This window comes from Procambarus clarkii, chromosome 1 (assembly GCF_040958095.1).
Source record: "Procambarus clarkii isolate CNS0578487 chromosome 1, FALCON_Pclarkii_2.0, whole genome shotgun sequence".
Taxonomy (NCBI): Eukaryota; Metazoa; Arthropoda; class Malacostraca; order Decapoda; family Cambaridae; genus Procambarus; species Procambarus clarkii.
Window position 1 is genome coordinate 48,903,601 of NC_091150.1, and position 21,810 is coordinate 48,925,410.

Below are 21,810 nucleotides of genomic sequence, written 5' to 3' on the forward strand. Positions count from 1 at the left end.
CAGTCAAGGGAAACACACAGTATGTGGTTCAACCTTACTGGTATAGGGGCCTGACAGCTGAGTGGACAGCGCAACGGATTCGTAGTCCTGAGGGTTCCGGGTTCGATCCCCGGTGGAGGCGGAAACAAATGGGAGGAGTTTCTTTCACCCCTGATAACCTGTTCACCTAGCAGTAAATTAGATACCTGGCAGTTAGTACAGCTGCTACGGGCTACTTCCTGGGGATGTGTAACAAAATACAGGTCTGGTTGAGGACCGGGCCGCGAGGACGCTGAGTCCAGAAATCATCTCAAGATAACCTCAAGATAACCTTACCCCAAGTCTGGCATTGTAGAGAGAGAAGAGAGAGGAGAGGCCTAATTGTCTTGCCGTCTCAGTACCTGGGCTTGTACCTGTACCTAGTACTGGTGTACTTGTACCTAGTACTAGTATACCAGGACTTGTATCTGTACCTAGTACTGGTGTACATGTACCTAGTACTGGTATACCTGGACTTGTACCTGTACCTAGTACTGGTGTACCTGGACTTGTACCTGTACCTAGTACAGGTATATCTGTACCTAATACTGGTATACATGGACTTGTACCTAGTACTTGTGTACTTGTATCTAGTACTGGTATACCTGGACTTGTACATATACCTAGTACTGGTGCACCTTTACCTGTACTCTAACTGCTGCCACCAGGTCAGTAAGGTATACATATTCTACCGGGTACAGAGGGGGGGGACACTGTGGGAGAATGATGTTAATTTAGAGCAGGTGTTCTGGTATTTAAAGTGACACAACAACACCTGTCTACCTTATCCCGGCTCCTCTCCGGCCAGAGGACTTGTGTATTGGTCACCGGACGTCATATTGGACACCGGACATCATATTGGACATTGTGTTTTGGTCACTGTGTATTGGTCACCGGACATCAGACATCATATTGGACACCGGACATCATATTGGACACCGGACATCATATTGGACATTGTGTATTGGTCACTGTGTACTGGTCACCAGACATCCCCCAAGACACTCCTGTTTCCCCCACACTGTGGAGATGGGTGTAGGCGCTCTGGTCTGTGTGACTCTTGTCATTTGTTACCCTTAATGGATGGGAAAGCACTCACTGCCTGGACCCCCCAGGACCTCAGCTGAACTCCAGCGGGGATTTCACAGCGGACTCCGGGATTTCACAGCGGACCCCGGGTAGAGTTTACATCCTTCCCCTTTCACCCCCTCATTTTTCTAAACCCCACCTTGCTCATTACGTCTCCCCCTCCCTCCCTCACACCCTACCTTCCTACCTTTGTCACCCCGACTTTCCTCCCTCACCCCTCCCTCACCCCTCCCCTCCCCCCAGAGAGCACATGACCACACCATCAATGATACAGCTGACTGCTGAAGTTTAAAAATAGCGTCGAATAATTTACCGTGAACATAAAAGTCTGGGTAAAACCGCCAGCCATCTGCAAGGTCAGAGGCGGCGACGTTTTGGGAGACTGGTCGCTCAAGGCCGCACATCTCAGTTCTCACCACTTGCCACTCCGTACAAAATCCGACCTTTTAGCATGATCAGCGGCGCTCCAAGTTAATCACCCACCAAGAATCCAGTGCTTATACAACAGGAATATTTGTGATCCGTTACTTTATGTTAATTGGTTGCATTTATAGCGGTGGTTACAATAATATAAGCCCAATCACTTGGGCTGGAGGGTAGAGCGACGGTCTCGCTTCATGCAGGTCGGCGTTCAATCCCCGACCACCCAAGTTGGTTGGGCACCATTCCTTTTCCCCGTCCCATCTCACGTCCTTATAATACTATCCCGTCTGAGTGCTTGTGACAATATCAACGCCATCTGTGGAGTGCACCCAACCCCATTTTCTGTTCCCGGTGGAAGCCTGTGATTGTGTTTGATCCCTGTATAGTTTCTGTCCTTACTAATCACATTTTAGCCTGCAGAAGTGATGGGGGTGGTGTCTCGGTCGACAGGAAACAGTTCACCCAGAGCGGGAATAAGTGGACGAATCGGTGTAGACTGTGATTTGTCTGTGATACTTAGTGAAGTATTTGTGATTGGACCGACGCATCCCGTGATGGCCCAGTTGAGTTATGAGATGGAAGTACTGTCTGTCTGTCTGTTAAGGCTTGTTATGTGTCTGTGTGGATGCTTGCCAGTGTGTTGCTGGAGACCCCTGCCAGTGTGTTGCTGGAGACCCCTGCCAGTGTGTTGCTGGAGACCCCTGCCAGTGTGTTGCTGGAGACCCCTGCCAGTGTGTTGCTGGAGACCCCTGCCAGTGTGTTGCTGGAGACCCCTGCCAGTGTGTTGCTGGAGACCCCTGCCAGTGTGTTGCTGGAGACCCCTGCCAGTGTGTTGCTGGAGACCCCTGCCAGTGTGTTGCTGGAGACCCCTGCCAGTGTGTTGCTGGAGACCCCTGCCAGTGTGTTGCTGGAGACCCCTGCCAGTGTGTTGCTGGAGACCCCTGCCAGTGTGTTGCTGGAGACCCCTGCCAGTGTGTTGCTGGAGACCCCTGCCAGTGTGTTGCTGGAGACCCCTGCCAGTGTGTTGCTGGAGACCCCTGCCAGTGTGTTGCTGGAGACCCCTGCCAGTGTGTTGCTGGAGACCCCTGCCAGTGTGTTGCTGGAGACCCCTGCCAGTGTGTTGCTGGAGACCCCTGCCAGTGTGTTGCTGGAGACCCCTGCCAGTGTGTTGCTGGAGACCCCTGCCAGTGTGTTGCTGGAGACCCCTGCCAGTGTGTTGCTGGAGACCCCTGCCAGTGTGTTGCTGGAGACCCCTGCCAGTGTGTTGCTGGAGACCCCTGCCAGTGTGTTGCTGGAGACCCCTGCCAGTGTGTTGCTGGAGACCCCTGCCAGTGTGTTGCTGGAGACCCCTGCCAGTGTGTTGCTGGAGACCCCTGCCAGTGTGTTGTTGAGACCCCTGCCAGTGTGTTGTTGAGACCCCTGCCAGTGTGTTGTTGAGACCCCTGCCAGTGTGTTGTTGAGACCCCTGCCAGTGTGTTGCTGGAGACCCCTGCCAGTGTGTTGCTGGAGACCCCTGCCAGTGTGTTGCTGGAGACCCCTGCCAGTGTGTTGCTGGAGACCCCTGCCAGTGTGTTGCTGGAGACCCCTGCCAGTGTGTTGCTGGAGACCCCTGCCAGTGTGTTGCTGGAGACCCCTGCCAGTGTGTTGCTGGAGACCCCTGCCAGTGTGTTGCTGGAGACCCCTGCCAGTGTGTTGCTGGAGACCCCTGCCAGTGTGTTGCTGGAGACCCCTGCCAGTGTGTTGCTGGAGACCCCTGCCAGTGTGTTGCTGGAGACCCCTGCCAGTGTGTTGCTGGAGACCCCTGCCAGTGTGTTGCTGGAGACCCCTGCCAGTGTGTTGCTGGAGACCCCTGCCAGTGTGTTGCTGGAGACCCCTGCCAGTGTGTTGCTGGAGACCCCTGCCAGTGTGTTGCTGGAGACCCCTGCCAGTGTGTTGCTGGAGACCCCTGCCAGTGTGTTGCTGGAGACCCCTGCCAGTGTGGTGCTGGAGACCCCTGCCAGTGTGGTGCTGGAGACCCCTGCCAGTGTGGTGCTGGAGACCCCTGCCAGTGTGGTGCTGGAGACCCCTGCCAGTGTGGTGCTGGAGACCCCTGCCAGTGTGGTGCTGGAGACCCCTGCCAGTGTGGTGCTGGAGACCCCTGCCAGTGTGTTGCTGGAGACCCCTGCCAGTGTGTTGCTGGAGACCCCTGCCAGTGTGTTGCTGGAGACCCCTGCCAGTGTGTTGCTGGAGACCCCTGCCAGTGTGTTGCTGGAGACCCCTGCCAGTGTGTTGCTGGAGACCCCTGCCAGTGTGTTGCTGGAGACCCCTGCCAGTGTGTTGCTGGAGACCCCTGCCAGTGTGTTGCTGGAGACCCCTGCCAGTGTGTTGCTGGAGACCCCTGCCAGTGTGTTGCTGGAGACCCCTGCCAGTGTGTTGCTGGAGACCCCTGCCAGTGTGTTGCTGGAGACCCCTGCCAGTGTGTTGCTGGAGACCCCTGCCAGTGTGTTGCTGGAGACCCCTGCCAGTGTGTTGCTGGAGACCCCTGCCAGTGTGTTGCTGGAGACCCCTGCCAGTGTGTTGCTGGAGACCCCTGCCAGTGTGTTGCTGGAGACCCCTGCCAGTGTGTTGCTGGAGACCCCTGCCAGTGTGTTGCTGGAGACCCCTGCCAGTGTGTTGCTGGAGACCCCTGCCAGTGTGTTGCTGGAGACCCCTGCCAGTGTGTTGCTGGAGACCCCTGCCAGTGTGTTGCTGGAGACCCCTGCCAGTGTGTTGCTGGAGACCCCTGCCAGTGTGTTGCTGGAGACCCCTGCCAGTGTGTTGCTGGAGACCCCTGCCAGTGTGTTGCTGGAGACCCCTGCCAGTGTGTTGCTGGAGACCCCTGCCAGTGTGTTGCTGGAGACCCCTGCCAGTGTGTTGCTGGAGACCCCTGCCAGTGTGTTGCTGGAGACCCCTGCCAGTGTGTTGCTGGAGACCCCTGCCAGTGTGTTGCTGGAGACCCTCTGCCAGTGTGTTGCTGGAGACCCCTGCCAGTGTGTTGCTGGAGACCCCTGCCAGTGTGTTGCTGGAGACCCCTGCCAGTGTGTTGCTGGAGACCCCTGCCAGTGTGTTGCTGGAGACCCCTGCCAGTGTGTTGCTGGAGACCCCTGCCAGTGTGTTGCTGGAGACCCCTGCCAGTGTGTTGCTGGAGACCCCTGCCAGTGTGTTGCTGGAGACCCCTGCCAGTGTGTTGCTGGAGACCCCTGCCAGTGTGTTTAAGGAAGTATTTAAGTAGGAACCGGGCGATAACCCCCGCCTACAAGGAAATCTTCCTACCGCACCCAGACAGCGGCTTGTGTGATGGAATCAACACAACCACTCGTCTGCAATTATCAGCTCAGCAGAGAGCGAGGTCACCCGAGGCGACCTGACCTGAAGGCGACCTTTTACAATTAACACTTGGAAAGGTGTGACTTTAGAATTGCTAAGAGCTGATAGCGCGGCGCCACCAATATTCTGTGTGACTGACGCTCGTTGTATGGGAAATATTAAATAAAACCATTTATTTATTTATTTATTTATTTATTTATTTATTTAGCAGTAAAATAGGTACCTGGGTGTTAGTCAGCTGTCACGGGCTGCTTCCTAGGGGTGGAGGCCTGGTCGAGGACCGGGCCGCGGGGACAATAAAAGCCCCGAAATCATCTCAAGATAACCTCAAGATGGTGTTACAACGCCATTGTGATTTTCTTGGAGTCATATAAGATGTAGCGGGTAGTTGAGAAAGGGAAGGTGTTGGACACGAGAAGCAGCAGGACCAGCCACGTGTGTGGCGGCTGGCGTCATTGATGACCCTTTCCTTGCATAACTTTCCTGCGTTTGTTCCGAGGATTAATGTCTTCGCGGCCCGGTCTGTAACCAGGCCTCCTGACTGGTGATAAGAACATAAGATCAAAGGGTATTGGCTCATACGAGGCAGCTCCTATTTATAACCACTCAATCCCACTCATATACATGTTCAATCCACGCTTGAAACAATTGAGGGACCCCACCTCCACCACGTTACGCAGTAATTGGTTCCACTAATCAACAACCCTGTTACCGAACCAGTATTTACCCAGGTCTTTCCTAAATCTAAACTTATCCAATTTATATCCATTGTTTCGTATTGTCTTGTGTTGATACTTTTAATTCCCTATTAATATTCCCTTTGTTATGTCCATTCATCCACTTGTAAACCTCTATCATGTCACCCCTAACTCTTCGCCTTTCTAGAGAATGTAATTTAAGCTTTGTCAATCTTTCTTCATATAACAGGTTTCTAATTTGAGGGATTAACTTCATCCTACGCTGGACACGTTCTAGTGCATTTATATCCATTCTATAGTACGGCGACCAAAACTGAACTGCATAATCTAAATGGGGCCTAACCAGAGCAAGATATAGCTGAAGAACAACACAAGGTGTCTTGTTACTAACGCTTCGATTAATAAATCCCAGTGTCCTATTTGCCTTATTACGAACATGATCTGGTCAACCAGGCTGTTAGACGCAGCTGCTCGTAACCTGATACATGAATCACAGCCCGGTTGTTCAGGTATCCTATGGAGGTGTTCATCAAGTTCTCTCTTGACCATCTTGAGATGTTTACCAGTTATCCTCCTTATGCCGGACGGACGTCAAGAAATATTTCTTTAGTGCAAGAGCCGCCAGCAGGTGGAATGGTCCACAAGAGCCGCCAGCAGGTGGAATGGTCCACAAGAGCCTCCAGCAGGTGGAATGGTCCACAAGAGCCGCCAGCAGGTGGAATGGTCCACAAGAGCCTCCAGCAGGTGGAATGGTCCACAAGAGCCACCAGCAGGTGAGATGGTCCACAAGAGCCACCAGCAGGTGAGATGGTCCACAAGAGCCACCAGCAGGTGGAATGGTCCACAAGAGCCACCAGCAGGTGGAATGGTCCACAAGAAAAGATTGTCGGAGCGATCTCATTAAACGACTTCGAACGTATATAGGAAAACAGGAAGAACAGTCTCTGCATTAACTGGCCACGGGAGTGTACGACAGGCGGGGCTAGGGAGCTAAAGCTCCACCTCCCTCCTGCCAGCACATCTGGGTGAGTAGCTGGGCCGCACAGACAGCCAGGCAGACAGACAGACAGACAGGAGCACACACACGCAGGCATGTGACAGGATCCTATACTGAGGACAGATCTCACTCTCCCGGGGCCGTACGGGAGATGAACGTTGTGTTGCCGGCCGCAGCCCCCGTCCCTCCCTCTGCTAGACTGCTCCCACCTGCACCTCTTGTAGTGCTTTGATTCTCCCGGCGCATCTCTTGAACAGTTAAGAAGGGGCGTTTAAGAATGAGGGGAGAGAGGGAGGTGTGTGTTAGACGGGGGGGGGGGGGTGGAGTAAGAATGAGGGGGAAAGGGGAAGATGTGAGGATGGGTAGGGGGGGGTAGTAAGAATGAGGGGAGCTGTGGGGGGGAGGGGGTGAATGAGTGCAAGTGTCGCGACGGTTCAGGGTCATGGTGTGTGTTGCAAGCAAGATCTGCATGAGGGAGGGAAGGCGCGCGCGTGTGTGTGTGTGTGTGTGTGTGTGTGTGTGTGTGTGTGTGTGTGTGTGTGTGTGTGTGTGTGTGTGTGTGTACTCACCTAGTTGTGCTTGCGGGGGGGGGGGTTGAGCTCTGGCTTTTTGGTCCCGCCTCTCAACTGTCAATCAACTGGTGTACAGATTCCTGAGCCTACTGGGCTCTATCATATCTACACTTGAAACTGTGTATGGAGTCAGCCTCCACCACATCACTGCCTAATGCATTCCATCCGTTAACTACTCTGACACTGAGTTTAATTCCCAGGTTATTGGTGGTAAAGTGATTCAGATATTATTTTGGGATGTTTTGGATAAATATTGACCATGGTATGGTATAGCAGTTGATGACTATTTTCGTATTGATTTTACATTTATTTGTTAATGTATGTCATAATTTCTTGAACTATTGCTTTACTAAGTTCTAGAGACTTATGACCAAGACGTTGGAGACCCCGTCCACATCACCTTCTAATTATTATATTTTGTTTTTGTGTGTTTGTAATAAATGTTTGTTGGAGAACTTTGTTTTCACTTGTTCCTGTGATGTGAGGTCTCTAGGAGAGAGAGAGAGAGAAAAGAGAGAGAGAGAGATAGATAGATATGGAGGGGGGGAAGGTTAATTATTCTGACCTGCTGACCACACAATATTTAAAAAATATAAGGTTTTATTGTTGATCGTTAACTACTAAGGGGAACTTAAAGTAGGACACCCGAGTTGAGAGAAGGGGAGTCACTGTTTCTTCAGATTGTGTGTGAAGACGTGACGACAGGTGGTGTCTCAGCCAGAGTTCCTATCATATCACGTGACGCCGTGTCTCTCTTCTTCAATCTGGTACGATTCTGGGTGATTTTTCAGTGAGTGGAATAACTTACTTCAGGGTCAGAAGGAGCAGCAGTTCGAGAGGGTGTTTTTTTTTTATCAAATCGTGAATAATTTGGGGGCTCCTGTCTGGAAGTTCCTCACCCATTTGTAGTGGTAATAAACTGGAGTGGCCAATTTTGGTCACGGTGCCTCCCTGATAAATTTGGGAGCCTGATAGTAACGTAATCTATCATGCCTTGTACAGACTTTTTACAGAGTTCTATTTCCCATGGAAATTTTATTTGTAACTTTCTCATGTTTCTCAACTTTCTTGTTGCCATGTTCAGTAGCTTAGCTCTCGTGAATCTGTTCCTCTATGTGGGTCTGTTCTATCAGTCTATCGTTTCATGATTGAAGTCTCGCATGAGTAACAGTCTGGATCCAGTCCTGCAAGCGACAGGCTGCTCTTTCTATTATATTGATGGTTGCCATGTTGTTTCTCTCATACTTCTGTCTGGGTCTTCTATAATTTAGTGGGGGTTGTAGGTTACTACTACTATTATTATTTTTTGCTCCTTCCGTTGTCATAGTGTCTGTTGTATAGTCTCTGAACCTTTCACTGTCTGGAATATCCATATCTTTGAAGCTCCACTTCTTCCTTATCAGTAGAGCCACTCCTCCACCTCATCCTCCCCTCTCTTTCCTTGCTACATACTTGTCTTGCAGAAAAACTGCATTTGTTATCACACTTGTCAGTTTTGTTTCTGTGAGTGTTATTACATCTGGGTTTTCTTCTTGTGCCCTATCCCCAGGGTCACTTGTTTTATTTGTAATTCCAACCATGTTTGAGTACATTGCCTTTTAGGTAACTTTCCACTGTCCATTCTCACTCTCTCTCCCTTTGACGGTGGTGCTGCTGGTGCAGAAAGTTTTCCATGGACATGGTGAATTAGATGGGGGCGGGTTGTTCAGCGAGATTGTTAGCAGGGTGCCCAATGAACTCTCTTTAAAGTGATGAATCAATGAGAAAATCAGTGGGGGCGCTAGCATGGGAGTACCAAGTGAGCGGGTTGTTAACCAGGCCTCCTCGATGCTGAACTGGTCAACCAGGCTGTTGGACGCGGCTGCTCGCAGCCTGACGTATATGAATCACAGCCTGGTTGATCAGGTATCCTTTGGAGGTGCTTATCAAGTTCTCTCTTGAACACTGTGAGGGGTCGGCCAGTTATGTCCCTTATGTGTAGTGGAAGCGTGTTGAACAGTCTCGGGCCTCTGATGTTGATAGAGTTCTCTCTCTGAGTACCTGTTGCACCTCTGCTCTTCAATGGGGGGGGGGAGGTAAGTAGGCTTGGGTAGGTCAGGTGAGCATATAGGGAAGACGCGGCATGAGGGGGGGGGGTTCTATTTGGAGGAAGGTTGGGGTGTCACACTTCTCTCCTTTGAGATGTACTTCTTTCTTGTCTCAATAAACATACACGAAATTGAACTTGTCGCACTTCTCCCTGGGGTCGCTGAAATGCTGGTTGAGCGTTTCCCACTCCTCTCTGGAATTGCTGGGATAGGGACTGTGGTTCCTTGGGGTCTCTTTCCTCTCCTGGTACCACCATCTTACACCTGCCATGATTCTCTCGCCCTCTAAAAAGAGTTCTTTTCTGTTTCCCATTACATTTAACAGCTTGTTCTTCTTTGCTAGAATTTGTTCTTTCGTGATCTCGTCCGTGAATGCTATCTTTATCAAGCAATCCCTGTTCTTGTTGTACTAGCCTAGCTTCAAAACGTTTTCTATGCTTTGTTCAGCCACTCCATCTGTACCACCTTCATAATCTCTGTCACTGCAGCTCTGTTCTTAGTTTTCCACTCTGCCTGACTGGAGGCCCTCTTGTTCTCTAATGCCTACTACAACCACAGCTTCTTCCCTTTTCAGCAGCTGACTAGTTCACCTTGCCGCTTCCTCTGAAGTGGCTGTTTTCGTAGCAACTTCTTCCATTGTGGATAAAGCTTCTGGGCTCTTTCTTAGGATTTCTGCAAGTGAGGCATGCACTGTGAGGCATGCATTGATATATTCTCAGCTTCTTGAAGGATGGTTGTTGTTGGGTCCTGAATCTGAGTTCTCTTTAAGGCTTTTCATCTCCTCCTTTGCAGCTCTCAGCTCACCTTGTAGTCTGCTTACTGTTTCCCTCATGTCTTGTGTGTGTGTTTGTATACTCAGTTTTGCTAGCCTAGTTGTGCTTGTGGGGGTTGATCAGATATCGTGTATTAGGCTTAGGAGGGTAAGGTTAGTTTAGTTTGTCTTTCCAACATAAGAAGAAAATAGTTTTCCGGTTTGTCCAACTCAACAGTGCCGATTTGTACTTCCTGATTGCGTTGTACGTCGGTGTACTATGGTCTTCGTCGTTACTATATGTACTACCAGAACAGGAGGCGGGGCTGTCTTGGGGTGTGTGGGGAAGGGAGTAGAGAGGAGAGGCGTGATAGTGAAGAGGTGGCATGAGGGCGGAGGCCGGGCGTGAGTTAGGAGGGCGGGGGTGGAGCTTGGCGTGATTTAGGAGGGTTTGGGAGGCTCAGGACTAATAGGGGTAATAGGGGCAGGTAATAGGGGCTGAGATGAAGTAAAGTGTAAAGTGTGTGGACATAGGCAGGGACACACACTCGAACACTATATCTTGGATTGTTGTAAAATTGAGCCTTTTAGAGATAAGTCTTATTACCATGGATAAATTACCTGAAATCCTTGCACTGTACCCACATTTTGCTTCCAGTAGATGAACGACATATGAGATTCAGAAACAAGTAGTGTATTGTGAGGACTAATAATAAACAGAAGCTCCCCTATGGCTGTAATATCCCCATTGGCCAAACTATTATGTATTAACGATAAGACCTACCATTAATGTATGATGACTTACTGTAAATATGTAGCTCTTGTAATAGCACTTTCTCTGTAACTAGCTGACATTGTATCTATAAGGTGTGAAGGATTGAAGAAATTGTTGGATGTAATAATCTTAGATGTAATAATCTAAGATGAGGTCTGATAAAGACCTTTTGTGCCCTCTGTAATGCTTTTGCGCTACCGCTCACAGGATGAGTATGGGGTGCACAGCCATCAAGGGGCTGTGTGCGAGGTTGGTGGTAAGAGGGTGCAGGACATGAGTTGGGAAGAATACTTGAGATGTGAGAGAGTGGAGGGGGGAGGGGGGTATTAGTGACCCCCCCCCCCCCTCTGGCTTGCCTGAGATTGTCTTGCCTCTGTATGACGACATCAACATGTTGAAGTACATGTGAAGAACCTCATGTTCACAGCTCCCTGACAGAGAGCGAGCGTAGCTGCCCCTTCTCCCCGCCCGTCACACCACACCACACCACACCACACCACACCACACCACACCACACCACACCACACCACACCACACCACACCACACCACACCCACCCACTCACTCACTCACTCACTCACTCACTCACTCACTCACTCACTCACTCACTCACTCACTCACTCACTCACTCACTCACAAGCAGGTGCTTGTAGCCTCATACTATCCTCCTCATTATCCTGTGTGTGTGTGTGTGTGTGTGTGTGTGTGTGTGTGTGTGTGTGTGTGTGTGTGTGTGTGTGTGTGTGTGTGTGTGTGTGTGTGTGTGTGTGTTCACCTAGTTGTGGTTGCGGGGGTTGAGCTCTGCTCTTTCGGTCCGCCTCTCAATTGTCAATCAACTGTTACTAACTACTAATTTTTTCCACGCACACAGGAAGCAGTCCGTAGCAGCTGTCAAACTCCAAGGTACCTATTTACTGCTAGGTAACAGGGGCATCAGGGTGAAGGAAACTCTGCCCATTTGTTTTTCCGGCGGTGCCGGGGAATCGAACTCCGGTCCCTAGGTCCACGAGTTTAGAGCGCTGTCCACTCAGCCACCACCCACCTGTGTGTGTGTGTGTATTCACCTAGTTGTGCTTGCGGGGGTTGAGCTCTGGCTCTTTGGTTCCGCCTCTCAACTGTCAATCAACAGGTGTACAGATTCCTGAGCCTACTGGGCTCTATCATATCTACATTTGGAACTGTGTATGGAGTCAGCCTCCACCACATCACTGCCTAATGCATTCCATCTGTTAATGCATTAACAGATGCATTAACTGAACAAATTCTTCCTAATGTCTCCTCGGCTCATTTGGGTACAAGTTTCCACCTGTGTCCCCTCGTTCGCGCGCGTGTGTATTCACCTAGTTGAGCTTCAGCTCTACTCTATCGGCCCGCCTCTCAACTGTCAATCAACTGGTATTAACTACTAACAAATTTTTGTCCCCCCCCCCCCCCACACACACACACTTCCAGGAAGCAGCTCCGTAACAGCTGTCTAACTCTCAGGTACCTATTTACTGCTAGGTAACAGGGGCATCAGGGAGAAACAAATTCTCCCCATTTGATTTCTGCCATCACCGAGGATCGAACCCGCCCAATAATGAGTGACGCTGCCCAATAAACTCGTCCCTCGGGACAAAATAAAAAACAAAATTAAGTGCTGAAGATTTTGCATTAATTGCGTGTTCTTTTTTTCCAGAAGAATTCGAGAAATCAAACTACTTAAGGACCCGGAGCCAGACGTTGTGATCAGGAGGTCAAGACGCCAGTGGCCTGAGGCTTCAAGGTAGGTCGGTGGAGAGAGTTGAACCTTTTAAGTTTATATTGATCTGGTCAAGCTGGACGACTTGTGCAGAGTCGCTGATGGTGTGAGAGGCTGAGTGATGAACACCAAGAACGGCTTCAAGGATAACTTGTACACGGATGTTAGACTTAAGGGAGTAGGGGGGATGGAGTGGGGGTGGGGTGTTGTGGGGTGGGGGTTGGGTGGGGTGGGGTGTGGGGGTGGGGGTGAGGTGTTGTGGGGGTAGGGGTGGGGGGAGTGGGGGTGGGGATGGGTGGGGTGGGGGATGTTAATTCTCGTTTCAAGAACAAAGAAACTAAGAGCAATGTAGTGCATTGTGTGGAAATTTTATTTTATTTTATTTTGTGATGAGTGAGATGTAATGGCGGCTGTTCTGTCCGTGTGCGTGCGTGTGTGTGCATGCTTGTACGTGTGCATGCGTGTTCCTGTGCGCGTGGATGTGTGTATGTGTACTCACCTAGTTGTGCGTGCGGGGGTTGAGCTCCGGCTCTTTGGTCCCACCTGTCAATGTAGATTTGACTACATGTAAACTCTGTCAGCAGAACTATTCGCATACTTTGCGTCATTATATAATAGAATGTGAAAAAATCGCGGAATTTAGAGATAACACCATCAATAGTGTCCAAGAAATGTGTAAGTACTTCATTCATAATGATGTGCTGCCCGAAATCTTAGCGAAGTATCCAAAATTTGCTTACTGTAGTTAATGCATGCACATGACTGTAAAGCTGCCGCCCAGTTGGGTGGGTGTGGAGCACATGACTGTAAAGCTGCCGCCCAGTTGGGTGGGTGTGGAGCACATGACTGTAAAGCTGCCGCCCAGTTGGGTGGGTGTGCAGCACATGACTGTAAAGCTGCCGCCCAGTTGGGTGGGTGTGGCGCACATGACTGTAAAGCTGCCGCCCAGTTGGGTGGGTGTGGAGCAAGACTAGTAACTGTGTGACTCATCATAGATGTAAAGTCCCTTGTATAGTGACTGTTGTGAGCCTCTTGTTGAATCACTTGTGATACAAAAGATTATTGATGTGTGTATTTGTCTGGGTGATTAAATATATATGTGTACGTGTATATATATATACGTATGTATATGTACATGTATGCATGAGTATGTGTACATGTATATATAACATTAATAATTTTGTAACTAGCGTCAAAAGATTGTTATTTGCTTAGCTAAACGAACTAGAGGGTTCAGTTCCTGAACCGATTATGTGCCTCTGTAATCCTTTACACCACCGCCCTCGGGATGGGTATGGGGTGCATAATAAAGAAAGAAATTGAAGAAATTGACTATCAACTGTCAATCAACTGGTGTACAGGTTCCTGAGCCTACTGGGCTCTTATCATATCTGCATTTGAAACTGTGTATGGAGTCATCCTCCACCACATCACTGCCTAATGCATTCCACCTGTTAACTACTGACACTGAAAAAGTTCTTTCTAACGTCCCTGTGGCTCATGTGGGTACGAAGTTTCAGCCTGTGTCCTCATGTGCGTGCATCACCAGTGTTAAATAGTTTATCTTTATCTACCCTGTCAATTCCTCTGATAATTTTGTTGGTCGTGATCATGTCTTCCCGAGCTATTCTGTCTTCCAGGGACTTGAGGTGCATTTCTCGCAGCCTTTCCTCGTAACTCATGCCTCTTAGTTCTGAGACTAGCCTAGTGGCATACCTCTGAACTTTTTCCAGCTTCGTCTTGTGCTTGACATGGTACGGGCTCCATGCTGGGGCCGCATACTCTAGGATTGGCCTTACATAACTGGTATACAAGGTTCTGAATGATTCCTTACACAGGTTCCTGAAGGCTCTTCTGATGTTAGCCAGCCTTGCATACGCCGCCGATGTTATTGTTTGTATGTGGGCTTCAGGAGACAGGTTTGGTGTGATATCAACTCCTAGATCTTTCTCTCTGTCCGTTTCATGAAGTACTTCATCTCCCATTCGGTATCTGGCCTCCTGTTTCCACCGCCTAGTTTCAATACATTACATTTACTCGGTTTGAACTTTAGTAGCCATTTGTTGGACAATTCTTTCAGTTTGTTTAAGTCATCTTGTAGCCTCCTACTATCTTCCTCTGTCTTAATCCTCTTCATAAGTCTTAATCCTCTTCATAATTTTTGCATCATCAGCAAACAATAAGAGGAACGAGATCTCTGGGAGATCATTGATCGACACGAACTGTGTACGCGCGCGTGTGCTTTTGTGCGCGCGCGGGTGTAACATTTTGGTGTAGGCTTGTGTCTGGAGTGTGCTTTAAAACGCGAAAATAATACCAACATAATGTTTTTATGTTGAGTTACGAGCCGCGGCTGGTGAGGCTTGATAAGACCAAAGTCGGTTCTTTGCGAGGACAATCACGGCCGGAATGACAGCCTTTCAAGCACCTTAACGTTTGCGTGTGTGTGTGTGTGTGTGTGTGCGCGCGCGTGTGTGTGCGCGTGTGTGTGTGTGTTTGTGTGTTTGTGTGTGTGTGTGTGTTGTGTGTGTGTGTGTGTGTGTGTGTGTGTGTGTGTGTGTGTGTGTGTGTGTGTGTGTGTGTGTGTGTGCGCGCGCGCGCGCGTGTGTTGAGCGTGCGGCACAAGGCGAGGGGAAGGTCACACTGAGGGTCTGAGGCTCTTGAGAGCAGGAGCCAGTGAGAGCGGCGTTGGTCATACCTGTTCCCAGGCGCCCGCTGACACGATAAGGTCAACAGTATTTGTCTTGTCTTCTGCACGGTTTGGAATGTGGACTGGCTCATGGACCTGGTACCTCATGGACCTGGTACCTCATGGACCTGGTACCTCATGGACCTGGTACCGGACTCCCGCCTGCGTGACCAGACTCGCGGCCTGCGCAGCTTGATTCTCGGACGTACGACCAGGCTTACCGCGGGTGAAAGTATAGTGAATATTAAGGCTGGACGTTGCAGGATGGTCGTAGCGGGCAAAATAACGTGTTAATCCCTGAGTTACATGCATAACAGAGCTCTCACCCTCTCCATGGAGGGCAGAAGAAAATGTATATATGCTGGTTAGCATTGTAAATGTGTGGACACGTCTGTGGTAGAAAATACTAAGAACATAAGAACAAAGGCAACTGCAGAAGGCCTATTGGCCCATACGAGGCAGCTCCTATTTATAACCACCCAATCCCACTCATATACATGTCCAACCCACGCTTGAAATACTAAATAATAATAATAATAATACTAAATAATAATAATAATACTAAATAAAAATAATAATGAGGCAGAGTATGACCCTGGCGTGAGGGAGCGTCTGATGGCTTGTGTTCTGAACTATGAGAGGTTGTACAGGTCCGTGGTGTGACCTGTATCAGGCTGGTAGGCTCCTGGCACCACCAGCTGCTGCCATCACCCTAGGCACACTATCAGGGCAGCCAAGTGACACACACACACACACACACACACACACACACACACACACACACACACACACACACACACACACACACACACACACACACACACACACGTACGTCGGGGCGCCGGTGGTTGTGTGCATAGCACGTTGGACACAAAATTCTGTGGCCCGGGTTCGATTGCCGGCGCCGGCGAGAAACAATGGGCAGAGTTTCTTTCACTCTGATGCCCCTGTTAGCTAGCAGTAAATAAGTACCTGGGAGTTACAGTTGTTATGGGCTGCGGGTGGGTGGGTGAGTGTGGGGGTGTGGGTGTGCGCGCGTGCGTGAAAACAATAAATTAGTTAGTAGTTAGTAACAGTTAGTTGATTGATTGATAGTTGAGAGGCGGGCCGAAAGAGCAGAGCTCAACCCCGGCCCAAGTAGGTAAATACAACTAGGTAAATACACACACAAAGTCCACTACAGGAACAGAAGTTTTTCTCAGTTTTTTTTTTTTTCTCAGAAAAACTCAGAAGTTTTTCTCCCCTCCACGGCGGGGTTCCTGGTCCTGGACGCTACCTGACCTCCCTCAGTCATCAAGACCCGCAACCTGCCACCAACACTGTCACTCTCACTCCCCCACCTTACCTACACTGCTGGGGCGCTGCCATGCCCCGCGGCCAGCATTAGGCACCTGCTTAACGCTGTTCATAAATTTCTATGTAACTCTGTTACTTTCTCTGGTGGTGGCAGCGAACAAAAGGACTCAGATGGAAACTGGGTCCCCAATGAGCTACAGAGATATTAGAGAGAACTTTTTCAGTGTCAAAGTAACTTTTTCAGTGTCAAAGTAGTTAACAGGTGGAATGCATTAGGCAGTGATGTGTTGGAGGCTGACTCTATACACAGTTTCAAATGTAGATATGATAAGAGCCTTACCTTACCTTGAGGTGCTTCCGGGGCTTAGCGTCCCCACGGCCCGGTCGTCGAACAGGCCTCCTGGTTGCTGGACTGGTCAACCAGGCTGTTGGACGCGGCTGCTCGCAGCCTGACGTATGAGTCACAGCCTGGTTGATCAAGTATCCTTTGGAGGTGTTTGTCAAGTTCTCTCTTGAACACTGTGAGGGGTCGGCCAGTTATGCCCCTTATGTGTAGTGGAAGCGTGTTGAACAGTCTCGGGCCTCTGATGTTGATAGAGTTCTCTCTCAGAGTACCTGTTGCACCTCTGCTCTTCAACGGGTGTATTCTGCACATCCTGCCATGCCTTCTGGTCTCATGTGGTGTTATTTCTGTGTGCAGGTTTGGGACCAGCCCCTCTACTATTTTCCACTTGTAAATTATTATATATCTCTCCCGCCTGCGCTGAAGAGAATACAGATTTAGGCTCTTTAGTCGGTCCCAGTAGTTTAGATGCTTTACTGATTGATTCTAGCAGTATAGAGATCTCTGCACGCTCTCCAGGTCAGCAATTTCTCCAGCTTTGAAAGGGGGCTGTCATTGTGCAGCAGTACTCCACTCTAGAGAGCACTAATGTCTTGAAAAGTATCATCATCGGTATAGCATCTCTAGTGTGAAAAGTTCTTGTTATCCAACCTGTCATTTTTCTTGCAGTTGTGACGGCGACTTTATTGTGTTCTTTAAATGTAAGGTCTTCCGACATGAGTACACCCAAATCCTTTACATTGCCTTTTCGTTCTATGTTATGATTCGATTGGGTTTTGTACGTGGTTTCCGTTTCTATATTTTCTTTTTCCGTAGTGCGTGAGCTGGAACTTATCTTCGTTAAACACCATATTGTTTTCTGTAGCCCGTAGAAAGACCTGATATACGTATGATTGGAGGTTTGCCGTGTCCTCTCATAAAAATCCTAGTGTCATCTAGGATGACAGGATGATACAGTACTATAATGTTGAGTCCTTGTCTATGTCCGATATGAGGATGAGAAAAAGTACTGGAGCAAGCACAGTACCCTGGGGGACTGAGCTCTTTACGGTTGATGGGCTGGATTTGATTTTATTGACTATTACACATTGGGTTCTGTTAGTCAGGAAATTGTAGATCCATCTGCCTATTTTTCCGGTAATTCCCTTTGAACGCATTTTATGTGCAATAACACCATTGTCACATTTGTCGAAGGCTTTGGTGAGTGCCCAGCAGCATTCCAGTAGGCTCAGGAATTTGTACACCAGTTGATTGACGGTTGAGAGGCGGGGGCCAAAGAGCTAGAGCTCAACCCCCGCAAGCACAACTAGGTGAATATAGCAACCCCAAGCCACTCGAACCCACCCAAAACTACCCCAAGCCGCCCAAAACTACCCACAGCAACCCCAAGCCGCCCAAAACTACCCACAGCAACCCCAAGCCGCCCAAAACTACCCACAGCAACCTCAAGCCGCCCAAAGCTACCCACAGCAACCCCAAGCCGCCCAAAACTACCCACAGCAACCCCAAGCCACCCAAAACTACCCACAGCAACCCCAAGCCACCCAAAACTACCCACAGCAACCCCAAGCCACCCAAAACTACCCACAGCAACCCCAAGCCGCCCAAAACTACCCACAGCAACCCCAAGCCGCCCAAAACTACCCACAGCAACCCCAAGCCACCCAAAACTACCCACAGCAACCCCAAGCCGCCCAAAACTACCCACAGCAACCCCAAGCCACTCAAAACTACCCACAGCAACCCCAAGCCGCCCAAAACTACCCACAGCAACCCCAAGCCGCCCAAAACTACCCACAGCAACCTCAAGCCGCCCAAAGCTACCCACAGCAACCCCAAGCCACCCAAAACTACCCACAGCAACCCCAAGCCGCCCAAAACTACCCACAGCAACCCCAAGCCACTCAAAACTACCCACAGCAACCCCAAGCCGCCCAAAACTACCCACAGCAACCCCAAGCCGCCCAAAACTACCCACAGCAACCCCAAGACACCCAAAACTACCCACAGCAACCCCAAGCCGCCCAAAACTACCCACAGCAACCCCAAGCCACCCAAAACTACCCACAGCAACCCCAAGCCACCCAAAACTACCCACAGCAACCCCAAGCCACCCAAAACTACCCACAGCAACCCCAAGCCACCCAAAACTACCCACAGCAACCCCAAGCCACCCAAAACTACCCACAACAACCCCAAGCCACCCAAAACTACCCACAACAACCCCAAGCCACCCAAAACTACCCACAACAACCCCAAGCCACCCAAAACTACCCACAACAACCCCAAGCCATCCCAAACCCTTCAAGAATTACGCAAGAAGAGAAATAACATATTCACTCACTATATAATGTTGGTGTTGTATAAAGGTTAAAATATAAACGCAAATATACTGGAAAACCTCCGTGGCTTTATAAGGAGACACGTCCACAGGTGATGGGGCGGGCGAGGCCGTAGAGGTCGCCGGGGGCTCTCAGGTCTTCATCTCGCACTCTACACTCCGTAAGAAAAATGGCGCCCGTTTTACTTGATTAGAAAAGAACAAACCCAAGCAGATTCGATTGTGTTTTGTACCCTGTATTATGTTTCTGATCCTCATTTTTGCCGTATCTGAGTACCTGGAATTTATCACCGTTAAACATCATGATTATTTTCTGCTGCCCAATCGAAAACTTTGTTAATGTCTGTTTGTAGTTTTTCAATATCTTCAGCAGAGGTAATTTTCATGCTGATTTTTGTATAGTCTGCAAAGGATGACACGAAGCTGTGACTTGTATTTTTTTCTATATCTGATATGAGAATAAGGAACAGCAGTGGTGCAAGGACTATACCTTGAGAGACAGAGCTTTTAACTGCGCTCGGACTCAATTTTACTTGATTGATTATTACTCTTTGTGTTCTGTTCGATAGGAAATTGAGTATGCAGCGTCCTACTTTACCAGTTATACCCATTGACCTCATTTTGTGCGCAATCACTCCATGGTCACATTTGTCGAATGCCTTTGCAAAATCTGTGTATACAACATCTGCATTATGTTTTTCTTCTAATGCTTCAGTGATTTTGTCATAATGGTCAAGAAGCTGCGAGAGGCACGATCTTCTTGTTTTAAATCTATGTTGCCTGGATTGTGGAGGTCATTGGTTTCCACGAATCTAGTGACCTGACTCCTGATCACTCAAATACTTTTATTATGTGGGACGTTAGTGCAACTGGTCTATAATTCTTTGCCAATGCTTTGCTCCCTCCCTTGTGTAGAGGGGCTATGTCTGCTGCTTTAAGCACATCTGGTATCTCCCCCATGTCCAAGCTCTTCCTCCACACTATACTGAGTGCCTGTGCTACTGGCACTTTGCATTTCTTTATAAATATTGAATTCCATGAGTCATCTTCAGTGTATGAACCTTCACTAATACGAATGGTTCCAATACTGGCAGTGGTTTTCGCTTTTGATTTAGCATATGTGAAGAAATATTTTGGATTTTTCTTTATTTCTTGAATAGCTTTCTGTTCTAGTTGCCTTTCTTCAGTCTGATAGGAATGCTTCAGTCTCTGTTCGATTTCTTCAATCTCCCTGTTCAAATTATTTCTTCTCTGTATGGAGAGTCGTGTCTGCTTAAGCATTGCCATTAATTTCTTCCTTTGTTTTTGTAATGTCGTCTGCGTTCTCTTTCTACAATTGACCTCTTTATGCCTTTCCTCAAAGGAACATGTTTCAGACAGACTTCATATGCTTCAGAAGTCAGTTTTTCTATTTCTTGTGTAGGATTCTTATTTCTTAGAACATTTTCCCATTGAATGTTTGTAAGTTCCCTGTTTATTTTCTCCCAGTCTATCCTTTTATTATTAAAATTTAATTTATTGAATAACCCGTCTGGCTTGTTTCTCTTGGGCCTACTACCGTTATTAATGTTAGTTTGCACTTCAATGAGCTTGTGGTCCGAGTACGTAATGTACTGAGACAGTAATGTCTCTGATTAGCTCCTCATTGTTCGTGAATATCAGGTCCAGCGTGTTTTCGTTCCTAGTTGGTTCTGTAATCTGCTGACTGAGCGAGAATTTGTCACAGAATTTCAGTAGTTCTCTGACCTGTGGTTGGTTATTTCCAGATTGACTTCCTGCTATAATGTTATTGTTTACTATTCTCCATTTTAAACTGGGTAGATTGAAGACTCCAAGGAAGATAATATCTGGTACTGGGTTTGCTAGGTTATCAAGGATGTTCTCTATTTTGTGGATCTGTTCAGTGAATTCCTCAACTGTTACATCTGGCGGTTTGTATATTAAAATAATAAGTAGATTCATATTTTCTACCTTGATTCCAAGTACCTTTACCACCTCATTGGACGAGTTCTGGAACTATGTGCATGCCAGGCTCCTCTTTAATATACAGACCTACTTCCTCCACTTGACCTAATTACTCTGTCACATCTATGTAGATTATAATTCGGAATCCAGATTTCACTATCCATGTGGTCTTTTGTGTGGGTTTCTGTAAATGCACCAAATATTAAGTTCGATTCTATTAGGAGGCCATTTATGAACTTAACTTTATTTCTTGATTTTGGTTTCAAGCCTTGTATGTTTGGTAATATGAATGGTTTCCCACATAGCGTGTCCCTTCTGGTGGGCTTTGGTAGTTCTCCCCCCCCCCCTCTACCCAGGTCCAGGGTGTGTTGTTTACAACCATAACCACCTGACTTTGCCAGTGTATGAGGTACTGGCTCCCATAAATCCCCTCAAGTATCATTAATGAGAAACAAATGTGAAGGAAACGAGACACGACACTTGCTGAGGGCCCAGCAGGTGTCCCGCGGTGCTGCCATCTGTTGGTAAGAGCAAGGACCATCTCTGTTTACATGTGCACCAGCTGATATGCCTGTTATCTCGTCCAGCTGCTGGCGGGATCACTGAGAGGATTTAAACGACAAGCTGTGTGAACACGGTGTTTGTGGGGATGGGGGGAGGGAGGGGGTTGTGCGCGTGCGT

General features: G+C 48.7%; 3 protein-coding genes across 9 annotated transcripts in view; 2 read left to right on the forward strand and 1 right to left on the reverse strand.

The window, feature by feature from the left end:
- LOC138363304 (uncharacterized) overlaps nucleotides 1-1,511 on the reverse strand; it is a 60,151-nt gene extending 58,640 nt beyond the window's left edge. The window contains exon 1 of the mRNA XM_069322323.1: nucleotides 1,421-1,511. Coding sequence (XP_069178424.1) covers nucleotides 1,421-1,511 — 91 coding nt within the window. The remainder of the gene's footprint in view (nucleotides 1-1,420) is intronic.
- LOC123752290 (hexosaminidase D-like) overlaps nucleotides 1-21,810 on the forward strand; it is a 373,939-nt gene that overhangs the window by 247,527 nt on the left and 104,602 nt on the right. For 5 of the 7 annotated variants that reach the window (XM_069308469.1, XM_069308417.1, XM_069308694.1 and 2 more), the window contains one exon: nucleotides 12,433-12,519. The gene's annotated coding sequence lies outside the window, so the exon portion shown is untranslated. The remainder of the gene's footprint in view (nucleotides 1-12,432; nucleotides 12,520-21,810) is intronic. The other 2 variants (XM_069308646.1, XM_069308745.1) reach the window with 1 other exon arrangement.
- Nucleotides 10,970-19,197, forward strand: LOC123752288 (uncharacterized). Its single transcript, XM_069322333.1, has 3 exons — nucleotides 10,970-11,004; nucleotides 12,433-12,519; nucleotides 18,204-19,197. Exons 1-3 carry the CDS (start codon nucleotides 10,970-10,972, stop codon nucleotides 19,195-19,197), a joined length of 1,116 nt encoding a protein of 371 aa, XP_069178434.1.

Coding starts and splice junctions, on each gene's coding strand:
- LOC123752288 (XM_069322333.1), top strand. CDS start 10,970: ATGGGGTGCACAGCCATCAAGGGGCTGTGTGCGAG. Junction 11,005..12,432: donor ATCAAGGGGCTGTGTGCGAG/GTTGGTGGTAAG, acceptor CTTTTTTTCCAG/AAGAATTCGAGAAATCAAAC. Junction 12,520..18,203: donor CAGTGGCCTGAGGCTTCAAG/GTAGGTCGGTGG, acceptor AACTACCCACAG/CAACCCCAAGCCGCCCAAAA.